This window comes from Bos taurus, chromosome 29, assembly GCF_002263795.3.
Source record: "Bos taurus isolate L1 Dominette 01449 registration number 42190680 breed Hereford chromosome 29, ARS-UCD2.0, whole genome shotgun sequence".
In the NCBI taxonomy this organism is placed as follows: Eukaryota; Metazoa; Chordata; class Mammalia; order Artiodactyla; family Bovidae; genus Bos; species Bos taurus.
The window spans coordinates 28,533,517-28,553,294 of record NC_037356.1 but is presented as its reverse complement, the minus strand read 5'-3'; the positions used below and the strand labels follow the sequence as shown (position 1 = coordinate 28,553,294).

General features: G+C 43.4%; 1 protein-coding gene across 1 annotated transcript; it reads left to right on the top strand.

Annotated features, from left to right (window-relative positions):
• The first annotated feature begins 4,386 nt into the window (after positions 1–4,386).
• TMEM218 (transmembrane protein 218) lies at positions 4,387–19,382 on the top strand. Its single transcript, NM_001099159.1, is given in 4 exon segments — positions 4,387–4,454; positions 12,925–13,124; positions 14,225–14,327; positions 18,228–19,382. Coding segments are annotated over 3 exon segments (348 nt in total). The 5' UTR covers positions 4,387–4,454; positions 12,925–13,014; the 3' UTR covers positions 18,363–19,382.
• Positions 19,383–19,778: the final 396 nt, after the last annotated feature.

The following is a 19,778-nucleotide window of genomic DNA, read 5'->3' as shown; positions in this document are numbered from 1 at the left end:
TCACCCTTTGATGGGTTTGTGGACACCTACTGCCCCTATCCACACATAGGGTCCATCCATGGACTCCAGGGCAAAGACTGTGTCCTATGCCTTTCTAGCTGTCTTCATCTCTTTTAAGAACCTAGACTGGAATAGAAAGTCAGCCATCTCTGAATTCCTTTGTTGAAAGAGAAAGTTTTTTTTTTTTTAAACATAAAAGTGAGAAAGTTTTTCATGACTGCTATACACTTTTTGAGAAATGAGAAACATGGAAGACAGAAGACAGCTCATACTGGCTGAAATGGTGAAAATCCAGTTATCCATAAATTGATTGTGGTGCACTATATTTCTTTGATGAGACAAGAGAACAAAATTAGAAAGGTTTTTGAACGCTCCTTGTCTCCAGACTATAGAACATCACTCCCATCCTAAGATAAGCATCATATCAGAAAAGACACAACACAAATGAAAAAAACAAAAAAACAAAAACTTAGACCAATGAAACCACAGTTCTATTAATAATACTGGTTCTGTCCGCTGACTGTGTTTTTAGGAAGAAGCAACTTACCTTTATCAATGTAAGACTTTGAAAGTCTGTTTCAGTTTCAACATTCCATAGAAAAGGATTCATTAGAGACCTGTAAGATAGTAAGAATCAAAACTTTTCCTAAGGGCCCAATAGTAATTTTTTAGTCTTGTGGGCTTAACAGCCTCTGCATTAACTACTCAACTCCGTTGTTGTAAATGAAAACAGCAATGGACCACATGTAAATGTAAGAGCATGTCTGTGCTCCAATAATACTTTACTAACGGACAATGAGATTTGAATTTCAAAATTTTCACATTTTTGTTCTTTTGCTTTTTTCCCCAAACATTAAAAAATGTAAAAATCATTCTTAGCTTGCAGGTCATACAAAAAACAGACAGCAGGAAAGTTAGACCTACAGGCCATAGTTTGCCGACTCCTGATCTATGGCAATAGGTTAAAATTATGATCTGAAAAATCACACTGGTGATTCAGGGTAATGTTGGAAGGCCAGTAACTCAGGTCCAACTACTGACAGTAGTACTGGAAAGCTTTTTTTTTTTTCCTAACCCAGTGTCCCAACTAGCAGAATACAATGATGGTAACTTTTGAATTTCAGTGAATAATCAACAAGTATTGAAGTTTTGCGTACATTTTCAGACCTATGGAAACACATGAGAAAATATATACAAGAAATTTAAGGCTGTCTGGCAGGAAAAGTTTTGATAACTGTAATATGAATAGGAAAAAATTGTCTTGTCTTGAAATCATTCCTTATACTCAGTAACCCTAAACAACCCTTGCTGCTGCTACTGCTGCTAAGTCGCTTCAGTCGTGTCCGACTCTGTGCGACCCCACAGACAGCCTCCTACCAGGCTCCCCTATCCCTGGGATTCTCCAGGCAAGAACACTGGAGTGGGTTGCCATTTCCTTCTCCAATGCATGAAAGTGAAAAGTGAAAATGAAGTTGCTCAGTCGTGTCCGACTCTTAGCGACCCCATGGACTGCAGCCTACCAGGCTCCTCCATCCATGGGAGTTTCCAGGCAAGAGTACTGGAGTGGGGTGCCATTGCCTTCTCTGAAAGAAGCCTTTCTGCTACCCTATTTCTCTATCAGGTAGCATGATGAATGATTTTACACATTTGAGAGAAAGGAAATTAGACACTGGTTATTGTTCTTGCTTGGACTTTTCTGTTCAAGAGAAAAGAACATTGTAATTAAACAAATTATATGCATACATATATGGCATCTATGTATACTCTACAAGTACGAGGTAAGTGACATATACAGCAGAGCTGTGGAGTTCTATATGACACCTGGCATACAGAAGACGATTTTTAAAAAGAGAAAGATTGGATGGTCAAGTAATCACTCTTCTTTAGAGTGAACTTCAATTAAGAGATGACAAAAGATGGAATGCTACGGTGATAGCACCTCTCTCAATTTCAATGACAGGGTAAGATGTGAACATTTAATAAAACAACTACTACGGGCTCCCAGTGCAGAGGGGAGATAGGGATGGGTGTGGGGGGAGAGCCCCTTCTTACGAGGGAGAAAACCTAAAAGGCTATTTCCATCCAGGAAGATGTAAGAAGTTGGGAGTGCCTCATCACTCATGCCCTGTTCTTAATTTACAATTTAACTAAAGTCAGTTGGTCACTAGAAGTGTAAGGAGGTTAACGTTCCCAGTCTCAAGCTTTTGAACACTTTCCCCCAAAATATTAAGAGCCCAGACCTATCCTCAACAGCTGGTCTTCACAATGTTATTGTCCATTATTTGTCTCCACCTTATTCCCCGGATACTCTGCCCTCAATCTTGTCTTGGCCTCTTTGTTGAAACTATTTTCTCTCCTTGGATCCCCTTCCATCTTTGGTCCATGCTTCCCATTCCTACCTATATGCCAGGGCCCAGCATTAGTTCTAGCTGTACTGTGAAGACCCACATGAACTCCAGCCAAAGCAATATTTCCCCCGAATAATACAAGTCAGGAGTCCACAGCCTCCAGGATTTAATGCCTGATGATCGGAGGTTGAGCTGATGCAATACTAATAGAAATAAAACGCACAATAAATGTAATGTGCCTGAATCATCTCGAAACCATCCCCAGCCACTGCCCTCCCCAGTCCATGGAAACACAGTCTTCCACGAAACCAGTCCCTGGTACCACAAAGTTGAGGACCACTGAAACAATTGAAGGAGTGCTCTAAAAGCTGCAAAGCTCCTACAGATATGTAATATTACTATTAATATTAGGATAGTAGTATTACTATCTTTTGGAGAAATTAACTATAAATAAAGCTTGGCATTTCTCATATCTTGCTTTAGAGTGCTTCCTAATTGTTTCATACAGTTGACATTAACAAACCACAAGCTATTAAGGCAGGAGTCACACATCCTATTTCTTTTGTATCCTCAAAGTCTCTAGTGCTTAGCTACAGTTAACAAAAAATTCCAAGGAGATGAATTATCAAAATAATGGCTTTCTTAATCACAGAACTCCTCATTGGGCCAAGTAAACATAAGTTGTTAAACACAAAAGAAATCATCAATCAGAACACATGACTGCAAATGAAACCTTGAGAGCAGAATAAATGTGAGATGTACTTTCAATGGAATTCAACAATCTTCTTCCATTTCACTCATAAAGTTGTGGTTGGGGAGCTGAACCCCCTAAATCAGAGACTGAGTGTTCCAGAATTGAATAGTGTGCTTCGAGATGCTTCAGCATTTTGTGTAAGGTCAAAGGTTCGAATAGGGCTGCCGCTGCTGCTGCTAAGTCCTATTTGGTATGTTTTTTTGTCTGTCCACCCTTCCTGATTCAGCAGTGGAACATGCATTCTTTATCTTATTTCCTTTGGTTGGCCTGATATACAGATCTTTTAGTCTACACACTATAACCTCAGGATAAAATCTTGAAAAGTTTTAGTTTGCAGTTAGGCAAGAGCAGTTTGCTAAAAGCATGGACCATCTCCATTCCCAAATGCCAGGAGGCATAGCTACAGAAGATTTACTTGACTTGACCCTGACTTCTCTTTCCCAGTCTGCCCCGTGAGTAATAGGATGATCCTTGCCATAGTGTAAGTCCTAAGGCTAACATTAGAATAATGCTAAATACAATAAAGTGAGATGAGGACAAATGAAAACGTGACGTTATTACAGAATCAGTGCTTTAGGAACTCAGTTTTCTCCAAGATGTTTCTCAGGAATCCTTAGTGACTGGGTCTGACCCACTCTCTGAGGCCTAATTTGACTTGATCCCAAGTCCTTTGGTCCACGAAGCCAGTAGGACTTGAACTGTGATACCCACTAGACTCCGAAACAGGTGCTAAGGGGTTGCCTGGACTCTGGGCCTCACACCAGCTGTACTGTCTCCATAGTAACAGAGTAACAGTAACTGCTTATAACGCAGTTATATAAGTAAGCAGTTATAACTGCTGCTGCTGCTGCTGCTAAGTCCTATTTGGTATGTTTTTTTGTCTTTCCACCCTTCCTGATTAAGCAGTGGAACATGCATTCTTTATCTTATTTCCTTTGGTTGGAAGTTATAAGCAGTTATAACTTCCGCCCAACAACCCGCCCTCCGGCGGGACTGACCAATGGTCCCGTGGGTTACCTAAGGGATGGTGTGATTGACAACGGGGTGGGGCGAGCGCGGGGAGCCCGGACGACCTCTATTCAATCGAACTTGAGGCCTGTCCCAGCAGCCATCGACCAATCAGAGTGCGTAACGGAGGGCGACGTGTCCACCCACCACGCTCCCTGTTGCCTGGAGCCGCGGCGGCGTAAGCAAATGAGGGGAAATTCGGGAGTTAAAAGAGTGGCGCTGATTAGCCAATCCAGAATCTCCTAGATGAAAGCCCACTTGTGATTCGTCCTGAGTAGACCCAAGCCCCTGTGGGCTGAAACTGGCTGGGCTGAGAGTGTGGGACCCGGGAGATGCGAAGCCAGGTGAGCGGGGTGGAGGTGAGGAAAATAGGGGCGACTGAAGAGAGGAGAGAGAATGGTAGGGGATTGTGGCTGACGGGGGCTGGAATAAGGCTGGGAGCGATGGCGGGGCAGGGACCCCTCAGACTATTATCATCGCTAATCTCCACCCGAGGTCCGGCGGCCAGTAGATGCTGAATTGGGGGAAATCTTGTGATCAAAACCCAAATTTCTCTCCCAACTCCTGGGAAGTGGCCAGGCGAACATTCTGAAGATGAGACCTGGGGGGCACTGTTTTCCTGTTGCCGGTTTGAATCAGCGACTGGGCAGGGAAACTGTTCACTCTCCAGCACTGTAGGGCTGCCTGCTGGGGGCCCCCGGGTGGTGTGGATGACAGACAGGCTGTGGTTGCGCACTTTCAAATCGCAATAGCACCCAGGAAAAAGGGTGGAAGGATGTAATCTGCATCCACTGATCTTCCTTTTCTATCATCACGTGAAGAGATGGTGCCATATCGGTGTTATTTTGGTAGTATGGCAATTGGTTTTTTCCCAGACTTTCATTTGATTTCATTACAAAAGTAGAGGCATTATCCTAATATTTTAAAACTCAAACCATATTGAAGTGTTTAAAGTAGAAAAAAGTGTGAAAGTTCACCCTCTCCCACCCAATTATTTTTGAAGACTTGAAACAGCTATAAAGGAAAATGAAAAGGAACCCCCCAGAAAAACCGTTCACTACTGTAACCCATTCTTTTCGCTTTTCTTTAAGACTTACTTTTTATTGAGGTATTGGTTTATAACATTGTATGTTTCATGTGTACAACATTGTATTTCCATCTCTATATGCTCTACAGCGTGCTTACCACCAAAAATTTAGTTTCTATCAGTCACCCTACAGTTGATCCCCTTTAGCCATTTTTTATCCTCCCCACATTCTCCTCTGATAACCACTGCTCTGTGCTGTGGATCTCCCTCTTGTTTTGGTTTGCTTTGTTCATTTTTGTTTGTTTATTACTAGTATGAGTGAAATTATGTGGTATTTGTCTTTCTCCACTTATTTCACTTAGCCTTAAGAGTGATCCATGTTGGCATGGCAAGATTTCATCTTTTTTAATGGTTCAATAGTGTTCCATTTTATTTATTTATTTATTTATTTTTCCCCATTTTATATATGTATATATATTGGTGGCTCAAATGGTAAAGAATCTGCCCTCAATGTGGGAGACCCGGGTTTGATCCCTGGGTTGAGAAGATCCCCTGCAGGAAGGAATGGCTACCCACTCCAATATTCTTGGCCTGGAGAATTCCATGGACAGAGGAACCTGGAGGGCTACAGTCCACAGGGTCCCAAAGAGTTGGACACGATTAAGTGACTAACACTTTCACTTCATGGGTATCTCTCTCTCTCTCTCTCTCTCTCTCTATATATATATATATATATACACACCCAACTTCTTTATCCATTCACCTGTTGATGGGCACTGAAGTTGTTTCCATATTTTAGATATTGTAAATAATGCTGTGGTGAACACAGAGTCACATATATCTTTTCAAATTGGTGTTTTCATGTTCTTTGGATAAATGCCCAGAAATGGGATACCTGGGGGTTTTGGTAGTTGTATTCTTAATTTTTTGAGGAATCTCCATACTGTTTTCCATAGTGCCTGCATGCTCCATCACTAAGTCATGTCTGACTCTTTGCGACCTTATGGACTGTAACTCTCAGGCTTCTCTGTCCATGGAATTCTCCAGGCAAGAATACTGGAGAATGGGTAGCCATTCCATTCCCCAGGGGATCTTCCCGACCCATGGATTGAACCTGGGTCTTCTGCATTGCAGGCAGATTTTTTAGCATCTGAGGAAGATGGCTAACCACCAGGGAAGCCCAATTTTCAGAAGAGGGTTGAAAAAGCCTTGTATATTAATTAAAAGGCTTCCCAGGTGGCACAGTGGTAAAGAGTCCACCTGCCAATGCAGGAGACACAGGAGACACCAGTTCGATCAGTGGATTGGGAAGATCCCTTGGAGAAGGAAATGGTAACCCACTCCCATATTCTTGCCTGGAAAATTCTTTTTATTTATTTTTTTTATCAAGCTTTACTCAATAATTTAGCTATTCCAATAAGGGAAATAATCACAAGCATTATGCCCACACTCAGTTAACAAGATAAAATGACTAGATGTTCACCCTTTCCCCACAAAAACATTCTGTACTTTTCCAGCCCTGCCTTTCTATGCTTAGTAAGAAAATGTATGGTTTGGTTGTAAAGTGACAAACTTCATTCTTATAAGAGGTTGGGGATATTCATCTCAATACTTTAAAGCTGTACCGTGTACAGAACCCAATGTCAAATGAACTTTCATGTTTCTCTGGAGGAGTGAAGGGCAATATTTCTAATAATACCAGCTTCAACTACTATTCGCTCTGTATTCTAGGTGTTAGAGTTGGTACAAGTCTTACAGGTAATTTACATAATATCCAAAACAGCAGCAACTACACTTAACTAGTTCTCTTGCTAAGGGCAGTACAGTCAACCAAGCTGGAAACCTGAGTCACCTCTAATGCCACCTTCCTAAGCCCCTTCCCATTTCCACAGCTAAGATGAAGCCCAGACCTGCCTCATCTCTTATCTGGAGAATTGAAATAGTCTCCTAACTGGTCACTAGTCTCTATTCTCTGATCTCAGCTCATATGTACCCTGCTACCAATTACCTTTTTAGAAATTAATATTTATCTCAAAAATTTCGAAAATAGTGAATATTTGCCCTGGAAATTATAACAAAGACCTATACACAAACAACTAGATTAATAAACATTAACTTTTTTTCTCTCATCTGCTTAAGTTTTTTATTTTCAAGAAACAAACCATCACAGATTTAGTTCAGATCCCTTTGTTCTCTTTCCTGGCCCCATTCTCCTTCCTTCCTCCCTCCCCAGAGACATACAATCTCCTGAAATTGTTTTGCGCCATTTATGCCCATGGTTTTATGTTCACTGTATATCTCAAAATATATAATGATTTAGGTATTTTTTTTAATTTTAAAGATACAAATAGTATAGTATTGTGGGCTTCATTCTGCAACTTGCTTTTAGACTCGATATTGGTTTTTTTTGGGTTGACCAAAAAGATCATTTGGGTTTTTCCATAAGATGTTATGGAACACACTTTTTGGCCAGCCTAGTAGATACATTCATGTCAGTACAGCTAACTCAAGTTCATTGATTTTAAGTTGTCATGAGTATATAATATCCATCCCCTTACTGATGGGCATTTAGATTTTCTCAGATGTTTTGCTATCATGAACACCTTTGTTCACATCTCTTTATGCCAGAGTTTATTGATCTAGGCTTGGGCTTCTCTCATAGCTTAGTTGGGAAAGACTGCCTGCAATGCAGGAGACCCGGGTTCAATCCCTGGGTCAGGAAGATCCCCTGAAGAAGGAAATGGCAACCCACTCCAGTTCTTGCCTGGAGAATCCCATGGACAGAGGATCCTGGCAGGCTATAGTCCATGGGGTTGCAAGAGTCAAATTTGACTTAGTGATTAAACCTCCACATGGTTCTTTAAGGGGGTGGCACTTATATGTAGAGTACATCATGAGAAACGCTGGGCTGGAGGAAGCACAAGCTGGAGTCAAGATTTCCAGGAGAAATATCAATAATCTCATATATGCAGATGACACCACTCTTATGGCAGAAAGTGAAGAAGAACTAAAGAGCCTCTTGATGAAAATGAAAGAGAGAGTGGAAAAAGTTGGCTTAAAGCTCAACATTCAGAAAACGAAGATCATGGCATCCAGTCTCATCACTTCATGGCAAATAGATGGGGAGACAGTGGAAATGGTGGCAGACTTTATTTTTCTGGGCTCCAAGATCACTGCAGATGGTGATTGCAGCCATGAAATTAAAAGACACTTACTCCTTGGAAGGAAAGTTATGACCAGCCTAGACAGCATATTGAAAAGCAGAGACATTACTTTGCCAACAAAGGTCCGTCTTGTCAAGGCTATGGTTTTTCCAGTGGTCATGTATGGATGTGAGAGTCAGACTATAAAGAGAGCTGAGTGCCGAAGAATTGATGCTTTTGAACTGTGGTGTTGAAGAAGACTCTTGAGAGTCCCTTGGACTGCAAGGAGATCCAACCAGACCATCCTAAAGGAGATCGGTCCTGAGTGTTCATTGGAAGGACTGATGCTAAAGCTGAAACTCCAATACTTTGGCCACCTGATGCGAAGAGCTGACTCATTTGAAAAGACCCTGATGCTGGGAAAGATTGAGGGTAGGAGGAAAAGGGGATGACAAAGGATGAGATGGTTGGATGGCATCACCGACTCGATGGACATGGGTTTGGGTGGACTCCGGGAGTTGGTGATAGACAGGGAGGCCTGGTGTGCTGCGATTCATGGGGTCACAAAGAGTCGGACACGACTGAGCGACTGAACTGAACTGCCCGTTTGGTCATTTTGGAGTTTGTGAGGGCACCTTTGGTTATTTTTAGTGTGATTTTGGAGGCACTCCTGGGGTTTACAGAGCAGGACTGGGGCTGCTGGAAGTCCCGTGATACACTGGACAGCCCCTCACCATGAAGAATTGTCCTTCATCCTGCACAACATCCCAAGTGTCTCACAGGATACTCATTTCTAATATGAACCCAGAATCTAACTCCAATTTTTATATAAGCATAATGTATCTTTTGGCACAGTTGAACATAGTAAAATTTCCAGGAATGCAACTCTAATGTAAATCAGGGGGAAATTATACTTATTTGTAGTTTGGAACTCTTACCAGAGTCGTTCATCACTGTAGAAAACCCCGTAAGTGAAGGCAGCCCAGCCCGTGGTATTTGAGTTGCTGTGAAACACACCTGCATCAGCCTGCGTTTGTAGTTCTTGCGTTCATGCCGATTCTAAGTTTAGGTGCGAGCATCTGAGTGCGGTCCTTCATTATGTATTCTAGTGTAGTCAGCCTTGAACGTTTGTATATTTAAACATATGCTGTTTTATTACGAATAACTTTCCATTTAAAATTGGCTGCTGCGTATGATATAAAGCAGAGATCTGGTTTTATTATTTTCTGATTGGATAATCACTTATCCCAACACTGTCTATGAAACCCTCTACCCGTTGACTATGAAGCCAACTCTGTCCTGTGCAAAGTTCTCCTGAATGCGTGGCTCTGCTTCTGGGCTTTCTGTTTTGTTGCACTGGCCCATGTGTCTCTATGCCACGATCACACTGTTTTAATTACCGTGGTTCTATAATGTGTCTTGTAGCAGTTGGTAACATGAAAGGCGAGTTTTCCATCCTAGTTCCCAAAATTGTTTTTGCTATTCTTGGGTTTTTGCTCTTGCATGTGAATTTAGGATTGGTTTTCAAGTTCCACAAAAAACTATTTCGAGATTTTGGTTAGAATTGCATTGAGCTGATAACTTAAGGAAAATTGAATTTGAATATTAAACCATCCCATCCATTCAGGAACAGGGGTTATTTCTCTATTCAGGCCTTTAAAATATATAAATATATCTTGAATAAAGTTTTATACTTTTTGCCATAAAAATCTTTACATCTTTTGTTGGATTTATTCCTACTTCCCTGTATATACTTATTCATACACACAACCCTTTTATTGCAAAAGGTTCAAATATATTCAAAAGTATAGAAAATAGTATAGGAAAATTGATATATTCACCACTCCAGCTTCAACAGTGAATTCAGGACTAGCCTTGTTTATATTGATCCCTTTCTCCTCTGTCCTAGATAATTATAAAATTCCTAGACATCATTTTCTGTTATTTGTGTTGTGTGTGTTTGTGTATTTGTATATTAAAAGTAATCTTTTAGTAATATAACCACATCATCACATTAAAAAAAAAAACATTATTTTCACTTAAAAAATAAACAGTGATTCCCTAACATCGTCAAATACCCAGATACTGTTCAAATTCCTCCAGTCATCTCCTAAAAGGTTTTGTATAACAGGTTTGTTTGAGTCAGGAACCAAACAAGGCCCATATATTACATTTGTCTGGTGTGTCTCTTCAGACTTTCTTTGAAATAAACCTTTTTGGAAAAGTAAAAGACACATAATGAAAAATATGCAAATCAGAAGTGTACAGCTAGATACAGTTTAACAGAATTAACAAAGCTGTGTAACCCACACCCAGCTGAAGAAACAAAATTCCATAAGCACCCCAGAAGCCCCTTTAGTCACAAGGCAACCACACTCCTGACTTCTACCCCCAAATTAGTTTGAACTGTTTTTGAACATTATATATATGTTATTACACAGTGTGAACTCTTTTGCCTCTAGCTTTCTATACTTAATATTTGCAAAACTTACCCACAATGCTGGATATAGTTGTAGTCTGTTCATTCTTGCTTCTTTTTACTCTTCCATTGTATGAATGAATAAGTTGGATCTATAATACCAACTCTTTGCAACCCTAAGGACTGTAGCCCACAAGGCTCCTCTGTCCATGGAATTTTCCAGGCAAGAATACTGGAGTGGGTTGCAGTTTGCTACTCCAGGAGATCTTCCTGACCCAGGGATCGAACCTGGGTCTTCTGTGTCTCCTGCATTAGCAGGAAGATTCTTTAACACTAGCGCCACCTGAGAAAGCTAACTTACCTATTTAATTGATGTATATTCAGGTCATTTCAGGTTGTAACTATTTCTAATAGGTCTGCCCTGAATTTTTGTGCATCTTTTAGTGAACTTATGACATGTCTGTTGGGGACACACCCAGGAAGAGAACAGTTGGATCTAGGGTTCACATATTCAGCTTTATTAGATATAGCCAAAGAGTCTCCAAAGTGCTAGTAAGAACTTACACTCTCCCAGCAGAGTACAAGGCTTCCAGTTACACCACATTTTTGTCAACACTTGGAGTTGTCCATCATTTTCATTTTAGCCATTCTGGTAGGTGTCTAGAGGTACTGTATTTTATTTGCAATTTCCTAATGAAGGAGATTCTGAAGGAGATCAGCCCTGGGATTTCTTTGGAAGGACTGATGCTAAAGCTGAAACTCGAGTACTTTGGCCACCTCATGCGAAGAGTTGACTCACTGGAAAAGACTCTGATGCTGGGAGGGATTGGGGGCAGGAGGAGAAGGGGACGCCAGAGGATGAGATGGCTGGATGGCATCACTGAGTCGATGGATGTGAGTCTGGGTGAACTCCAGGAGTTGGTGATGGACAGGGAGGCCTGGCATGCTGCGATTCATGGGGTCGCAAAGAGTTGGACACAACTGAGCAGCTGAACTGAACTGAACTGAATGAAGGAGATGGGAATACCAGATCACCTGACGTGCCTCTTGAGAAACTTGTATGCAGGTCAGGAAGCAACAGTTAGAGCTGGACATGGAACAACAGACTGGTTCCAAATAGGAAAAGGAGTACATCAAGGCTGTATATTGTCATGCTACTGATTTAACTTATATGCAGAGTACATCATGAGAAACTGTAGGCTGGAAGAAGCACAAGCTGGAATCAAGATTGCTGGGAGAAATATCAATAACATCAGATATGCAAATGACACCACCTTTATGGCAGAAAGTGAAGAACATCTAAAGAGCTTCTTGATGAAAGTGAAAGAGGAGAGTGAAAAAGCTGGCTTAAAGCTCAACATTCAGAAAACGAAGATCATGGTATCTGGTCTCATCACTTCATGGGAAATAGATGTGGAAACAGTGTCAGACTTTATTTTTCTGGGCTCCAAGATCACTGCAGATGGTGACTGCAGCCATGAAATTAAAAGATGCTTACTCCTTGGAAGGAAGTTATGACCAACCTAGGCAGCATATTAAAAAGCAGAGACATTACTTTGCCAACAAAGGTCCGTCTAGTCAAGGCTATGGTTTTTCCTGTGGTCATGTATGGATGTGAGAGTTGGCCTGTGAAGAAAGCTGAGCGCCAAAGAATTGATGCTTTTGAGTTGTGGTGTTGGAGAAGATTCTCGAGAGTCCCTTGGACTGCAAGGAGATCCAACCAGTCCATCTTAATGGAGATCGGTCCTGGGTGTTCATTGGAAGGACTGATGCTAAAGCTGAAACTCCAATCTTTGGCCATCTGATGTGAAGAGCTGACTTCATTTGAAAAGACCCCGATTCTGGGAAAGATTGAGAGCAGGAGGAGAAGGGGATGATAAAGGATGAGATGGTTGGATGGCATCATTGACTCAATGGACATGAGTTTGGGTAAACTCTGGGAGCTGGTGATGGACAGGGAGGCCTGGCGTGCTGCAGTTCATGGGGTCGCAAAGAGTTGGACACGACTGAGCAACTGAACTGAACTGAATGACTAATGAAGTTGAGCACTTTTCACATATATATTGGCCATTTGTATATCCTCTGTCAAGGGTTTATTCTTAGCTGCTTGATATGTCAGTTTCTGAGAGAGACTTATTAAGACCTGTATTGATGACTCCTCCTCCCACATCAATCACCAGAAGTTTCCCAGAATGAATTCAGACTTTCTGTGTCTGACCTCCTAGGAAACCCAGGAACACCCAGAAGCCCAGCAGCACCCCTAACAGCAGGACCAGCTCATCGCACTGTGCCCAGTGCTCAGCCGCACCCCCCGCATGGCTGGCACGGTGCTTGGCGTAGGGGCCGGCGTGTTCGTCCTCGCCCTGCTCTGGGTGTCGGTGCTGCTGCTGTGTGCCCTGCTGTTCAGAGCCTCGGGGGCAGCTAGGTAAGGCCTTCTCTCCAGCTGGGAGTCCGAGGTAAAAGCAATCAGATGCGAAATCGCTGATGCTCATGAAACATTTAGAATTCAGAAGCTCATTGTCATTACCGGCAGTTGGAAGGAGTTGCATTTTAACCTCTTTATCATAAGCACTGACTGTGTTATTTATACTCGGAAGCAGAGGTGGGAGGAGAAGGGAGGGAGTACATGTCAGCTCTCAGCATACAGGAGATGAGGACATGGGAGATGAAAAGAGAATCTGCTTTCGCTGTCGCTTGAGTTTCTTGGGGTCACGCGTGTGCGTGTTTCTTAATTGTTAAGATTCATGGCAGGTGCTGGGTCCAGCCCGTGAGGCTCCAGCCCAGGGCCCCAGAAAGCTGAAGGGTCATGGGTGACTTGGACTGGTGTTGACTTACAGAATCAGGGTATAAACTGACTCTAAGGACACTGTAGAGTCATACTCCCTGGCCAGATTGTGTAGGTACAAAACAAGTTACATCATTTACTAAAGTTTTTTGGTTGCAAACACAGCAGTGGGGGATCAGGGAGGGGCCACTTCGGGTTTTCCTATGACCACACAGAGGTCAAAATAAAAACTACCTATTCCTGACAGGGTACGATTGACGTACATACACTACTGTGTATAAAGCTGACTCGTGGGAATCTGCTGAATAACACAGGGAGCCCAGCTCGGTGCTCTGCGCTGACCTAGAGGGGTGAGATGGGGGTGGGTGGGAGGCTTAAGAGGGAGGGGATATATGTGTACATATAAGTGATTCACCTTGTTGTATGTTAGAAACCAACACAGCATTGTAAAGCAGTTATCCTCCAATTAAAAATAAAATTTAAAAATCCCACCAATTCCCATTCTTAGGAACTTGGAATTCCCAGGAATAACAGGAATGCATCCTGCTAGTACCTATCTGGGAAGATGGGCTTTGGGAGGAAGGGGAAACGTTTCTGAATTCCCGTGGTGCTGGGGCAGCACACTGGGCCCTGTTAATGGACTGAGACGGAATGTGGACCCCAGGGAAAAGCCAGGCCCAGCCTAACAGATTGCAGAGGACGCTAAGCCGTGCTTTTAACTCCCTGTCTTTGGGCCGCAGGTTCTCTGTCATTTTCGTGTTCCTCGGTGCTCTGATCGTCACAGCCATTCTGTTGCTCTTCCCTCGAGCCAGTGACGCCCCAGCCCCCGAGGCAGAGACGAAGGTAAAAGCCTGGGTTTTGTTTCATCAGTCTTCTTTCTCCTGGTCTAGACCTCTGCCCTGCCCCGCGTGGTCCCCAGTGCCAGCAGGGCTGAAGTGTGTTCAAAAAATTACAAAGTTGAAACCAGGATGGGGTGTGGGACGGCTCAGGGTGGGTTTTAAACTCCCTCCCACTTCTTCCCGTGCCCACTGGCAACACCTCGAGGCAGCTGTTTGCCTGGATTTGCTTCCGAGCGAGCCTGCCGCAGGGCCAGAGACGAGCGGGCAGGCTCCCACTCCTGGTCGCCTTGGCTCGGAAACTCCGATCCCAGGTGACACTCAGGTAGTGCCCTCAGGTGCTAATCGACATGCTTTTTCATCATGTGTTTGGATTTTCCCGCTGGCGGTGAAGAGGGAGTATTCTCCATAGAGAAGGGCAGAGAGGAAGGAGGAACACCGCTGTGGTGCGTGGACAGTGTAGCCACAGATGCACTTCACACTAACAGCCTTCGGGAAGTCCCTTCCGTTCTCCTTTCCAGAACCAGATCTCCCAGCACATACCTGTCTAAATGGAGTTTTATCATCTCTCTCATAGACGCCCCCCATCCTGGTTCCTTCCCGACTGGGGCTCTGGCTTTACCATGGTCTCAGATCTCTACAGTCTTGATAATCTCTACAATCTTGACATCCTGTGGCCCATTACTCCTTCTAGCAACTTTTTTCCGCTATTTTAATTTTTTAAGATGTAATGATGGCACTTCCTTGGAGGTCCAATGGTAGACTTCACCTTCCAATGCAAGAGATACAGGTCCAATCCCTGATTAAGTAACTAAGATCCCACATGCCTCGTGGCGAAAAAATCAAAACAATGTTGTAACAAATTCAATAAAGACTTTAAAAATGCTCCACATCAGCAAAAAGAAAAAAAAAAAAAAAACTAAACAAAAAAGAAGTAGTGGTGATAATAGCTAACACTGTTTAAGGCATCACTGTGTGTGGGGTCCTGTGCTAAGCATGTTATTTACATGCTGTCATTCAAACCTCAGGACAACCCTAAGTAGCACGACACAGGTACTGTTAGTGTCCGTTTCATAGGTCAGGATGCTAAGGCTGGGAGGGGCTGGGGTAACTTACCCAGGAAGAGGCCGAGCAAGGATTCAAGCTGAGGTCTGTCTTCAATACCTTCACACGGGGGACCCAACAGCATATCGGGGGCCATCACCAAGAGTTTAAAGGCAACTGTTTTGACACCAGACATCAGTACACAAAATTATAACTTCTGAACTGGACTCGGCACCCCTTTCTAGTGCTATGTAGGACTGACCATGGCCAAAGGGAAGACATTCTGAAAATTCCAAGGGAAACAGTACTTAGCCACACAAAACTAAGGTGCTGTTTTCATACATGCTGGGTTTTTTGGTCAGCATCTGACAACCACTCTGACCATGCCAGGACAGTGACCAGTTTTCCTGTCTTAAATGGGGAAAGCGATGAAGTCTGGGTATTTCTTAATCACTGGGGATGTGAACATTGGAAGAAGGGCCCAGAGCAAACCTGTCTTGAAATCAATCCGTCTTCCTTCTTTGCTCTGTCATGTGAGTTTCAGACCCAGTTTCAGACCAGGAGAGCAGATCAGCCTTTTGAGCAAAATCTGTTCATCAGCACGGCCAGCAGAGATTGGAGTTCTCATTCTCAGGTTTGGAGCCCCAGCCCCTGTAAGCGGCCTGGCTCAATACTGTATCAATAATACATGGCCTGGGCCTTCCGCACCCAAGGCCTGCTAATTGGCTAATTAAAAAGTGAACCGTGTCGAACAAGGAAACATGTAGCCCGCAAGAGACATGTTCAGTCCTGGAGCCAAGGTCAAAGTCATGTCAGAGCCGTTTCATCCAACTGACCTTTGTTGTAAGCTGGCTGTTAGGGTAACCTCCAGAGCAGCCCTCTCCCCTGGTGTCCTTGGATCTCAGTGATCACAGGAGAGCTTGGACTTGACAGGTGCTTGGTGCATCTCTGCTGTATTAGTTACCGACTGCTGCTGTAACAAATCACTGCAAGATCGGTGGCTTACAACACACATTTACTATCTTATAGTTCCACAGGCTAGAATCCCAAAATCAGCTTCCCTGGGCTAAAATCAAGGGGTTGCCGGGGCTGTCGTCCTTTCTGGAGGTTCTGGGGAGAAATGTTTCCTTGCCTTTTCTGCTTCCAGGGGCCACCCTTGGGCTTGTGGACCCCTTGCTCCCTCTTCAGAGACAGCAAAATAGCATCTCTCTGTGTCTGCCTCCATCCTCACATCTCTGTGTCTCTCACCCTCTCTTCCGCCTCCCTCAACCTCTTCTGAAGAGCCCTGTGATTACATTGGGCCACGTGTATTAAACAGTTCAGACCAGCCTCCTTATTTTTTTATTGGAGTATAATTACTTTATGATGTGTTAGATTCCGCTGTGCAATGAAGTGAATCAGCCATATGTACACATATATCCCCTTCCTCTCGGACCTCCCTCCCACCCCACCGCCATCCCACCCCTCTGGGCCATCACAGAGCACCAAAACTCCCTGTGCGATAGAGCGGCTTCCCACTAGCTACCTGTTTTACACATGGTGGTGTGTATATGTCAATCCCAACCTCCCAATTTGTCCTCCTCTCTACTTCCCCCCAAAACATAAATACAATGGAATATTATTACCCTTAAAAAGGAACAAAGTTGAGGCATTTGTAGAGACAACTATGGACCCAGAGTCTGTCATACAGCATGAACTGAGTCAGAAAGAGAAAAACAAATATTGTATATTAACGCATGTATGTGAAATCTAGAAAAATGATGCAGATGAACCTATCTGCAGGGCAGGAATAGAGACACAGAAGTATGGACATAGAGAGTGGACAGTCTCCCTATTTAAGGTCAATGGATTAACAACTGTAATTCCATCTACAGCCTTAATTCTCCTTTGTCATGCAATTTAACACATTCAGAGTTTCTGGAGATCAGAATGTGGACATTGTAGAGCCATTATCGTATCAACCACAACCCTGCAGGTATTTGGGGATGTCTTCAGGTACTAGGTTCTGAAAGCTTCGGGAGGTTTCGATGTCCCTGGTCACTTGGTTTGTGTTCCTGCTCTATTAAGTCTGTAGATTAAACTGCTTTTTCCTGCCCAGACTTAGGCAGCACCCTTTGGATCTGTGGAAAACAGAGTTCCAGCAGTGAACAGTAGACAAGTGGGTAGAGCCAATATGAACGACAGGCCTCTGTCAGCAAAGACCAGCAGCTCTGGGGCCTCAAGTACGGCTGGTTGCCAGGCAGCCAACTGTACGAACTGGGACAAGTTTCCTTTCCTCTTAGTGTTTCAGGACCGCAGGTAGATGGCCATTCCCCAGCCCTTGGAATGCTGGGTTATGAATGTTAGGGTTCAGAACTCCTCTGGTAAAAGTTTTAGAGTTCCCTTTTCATTCTGGAAATGACCCCTCCTGAGTTGGCCATGGGTTGATGGCGTGGGGGTTTGAACCTTGAGTATGTGGGGGATTAGTATACTATTGTATTTTTAGACATGTTTAAAGTTCTCCATAATGAAAAGTTGACAGCCACAAAATAAGCCTTTCTGAGACCAAGCAAGCAAGGTTCTCATTCATTCTTTCAGATAACTCATTTCAGAACAGAAAAGGACTTGCCTTCAGAGTGTTTATGAATCTCCTACATCAAGCCTGTGTTTGTTCCCTGTACTTTATTAAGCCTTTTCATTAAGCTTCTGTTTATCTTGTATTTCTGCCTCAGCATGTTGAGAAAAAGGTTCTTATCCATTTACAAGATGTTACTGGAAGTTTTGAATATGGACAGATCCTGGGCCCACTCATTAGAGATTCCAGTTGAGCCCAGTCAAGGCGCAGACATGACAGTAATTTCACTTTTAATGTTTCTTTCTCCAGATTGTAGATGCCTTTTTCATTGGCCGCTATGTCCTGCTGGCTTTCCTCACTGCCGTCTTCCTTGGAAGCCTTTTCTTGGTTCTAATCCATCACATCCTGGAGCCAATCTATGCCAAACCACTGCGGTCCTACTGAGCCGCCTTCGGGAAAACCAAGACCTTGTTCTCCCTCTCGCTTTGATGTCACTGGTGAGCAGCAAGGTACTGTTCAGAGTTTTGTGTTGACAGCCTTCCTGCCTTAAAATCAGAGGATCATCTCTTCATCACGAAGACAGATCCGTTGAGTCCTGGCTTCCAGAAACAGGATTGCAGAACTGCCCCGAGGAGAGGTTCTCACCAGCTTAAGGGGGATTTCACTGTCTTCTCAGCACCTGCACCTCAGGTTCTCCACCTCTTTTGAAAAGGAAATAGCAACAGTGATCTGCTTAGGTTTTTCAGTCAAGACATCAGCAAGTGAATTTTGAGAAAAAGGGTACTTTAGCTTCTCCTGTCCAACAGATGGAAGAACTTGGTCCTTTTTGATAATATGTGAAATACTTAATTTCAAGGTCAAGATCATTTGGGAAAGAAAGGCCCTCAAAGTTCAAAAGATTATTTGAACGTGGTGACTTGGAGACATATATCAGATGCCAGCTTTGCAGCACTCTGCGTGTCACACCACAGGGCTCCACTAAGGCCTTGGTGTCACTTTCTGCTGCCTCGAGAAAGCAGTCAGCAGCAGCCAGAGGACTGACTTTCACCTCAAACTCCTGGGCACAGCTTCCTGAATCTAGCATTTCTACAGTTCAGGTTCATGGGGGGATTAGAGGCAGAGTTTGGAAACATCAGTTGTGTGTCCTGCCGCTCTCTCTAGATTCTTCTTCTTCCAGTATTTGGTGGTCTTTGTTCCTTTATTTAGTTACCGTAAGTGTCCATGTTGGGTTATTGTCATCCCTTTCATCTTTGTAGCTCTTTCTCCAAAGCTGATGAGGAATGTCTATCCCCAGGCTTAGATATAACTTTATACTTAAGTTCCCAGACCAAGTGAAATCTGTCATTAAATGGTGGGTGGGGGTGGGCAGCTCTAGGCTGTTTTCACCTTGGGAGTCTCAACCTGGCACCCGAGAACTATTTGAAGGACCTTCTGGCTGAAAATTAAGAACCAGAAAACAAGTTGGAAAAAGAACTTTGATAGAGTACATGCTATATGCCAGTTAGTGCACAAGTCTTTCCCGCCACTGCCGCCCCCCTCCCCCAACGCCCACCTCCCGCCGCTCCACAAATGTAAATGACAAGCCTGTGTGTTCAGGGCAAAAATATACTTTTGTACAAAGGGTATTTTAGCTCGGCCTGCCTTCTGTAGATCCCATAACTACCAGCAGTGGTGAAGAGAATGATGGATCACTTTATATCTTTATGCTCAAAGCAATCATGTCCAACCCTTAAGAAAAAAAAAACCCACAGGATTGGGATAAAAAATAGAAGGCTGAGAGGGCACAAAATCACAAAATGAATTTCGCTAAGTTCTATGGGGGGGACCCCCAATAATCAATGGTTAATATCGTTCCCCTTG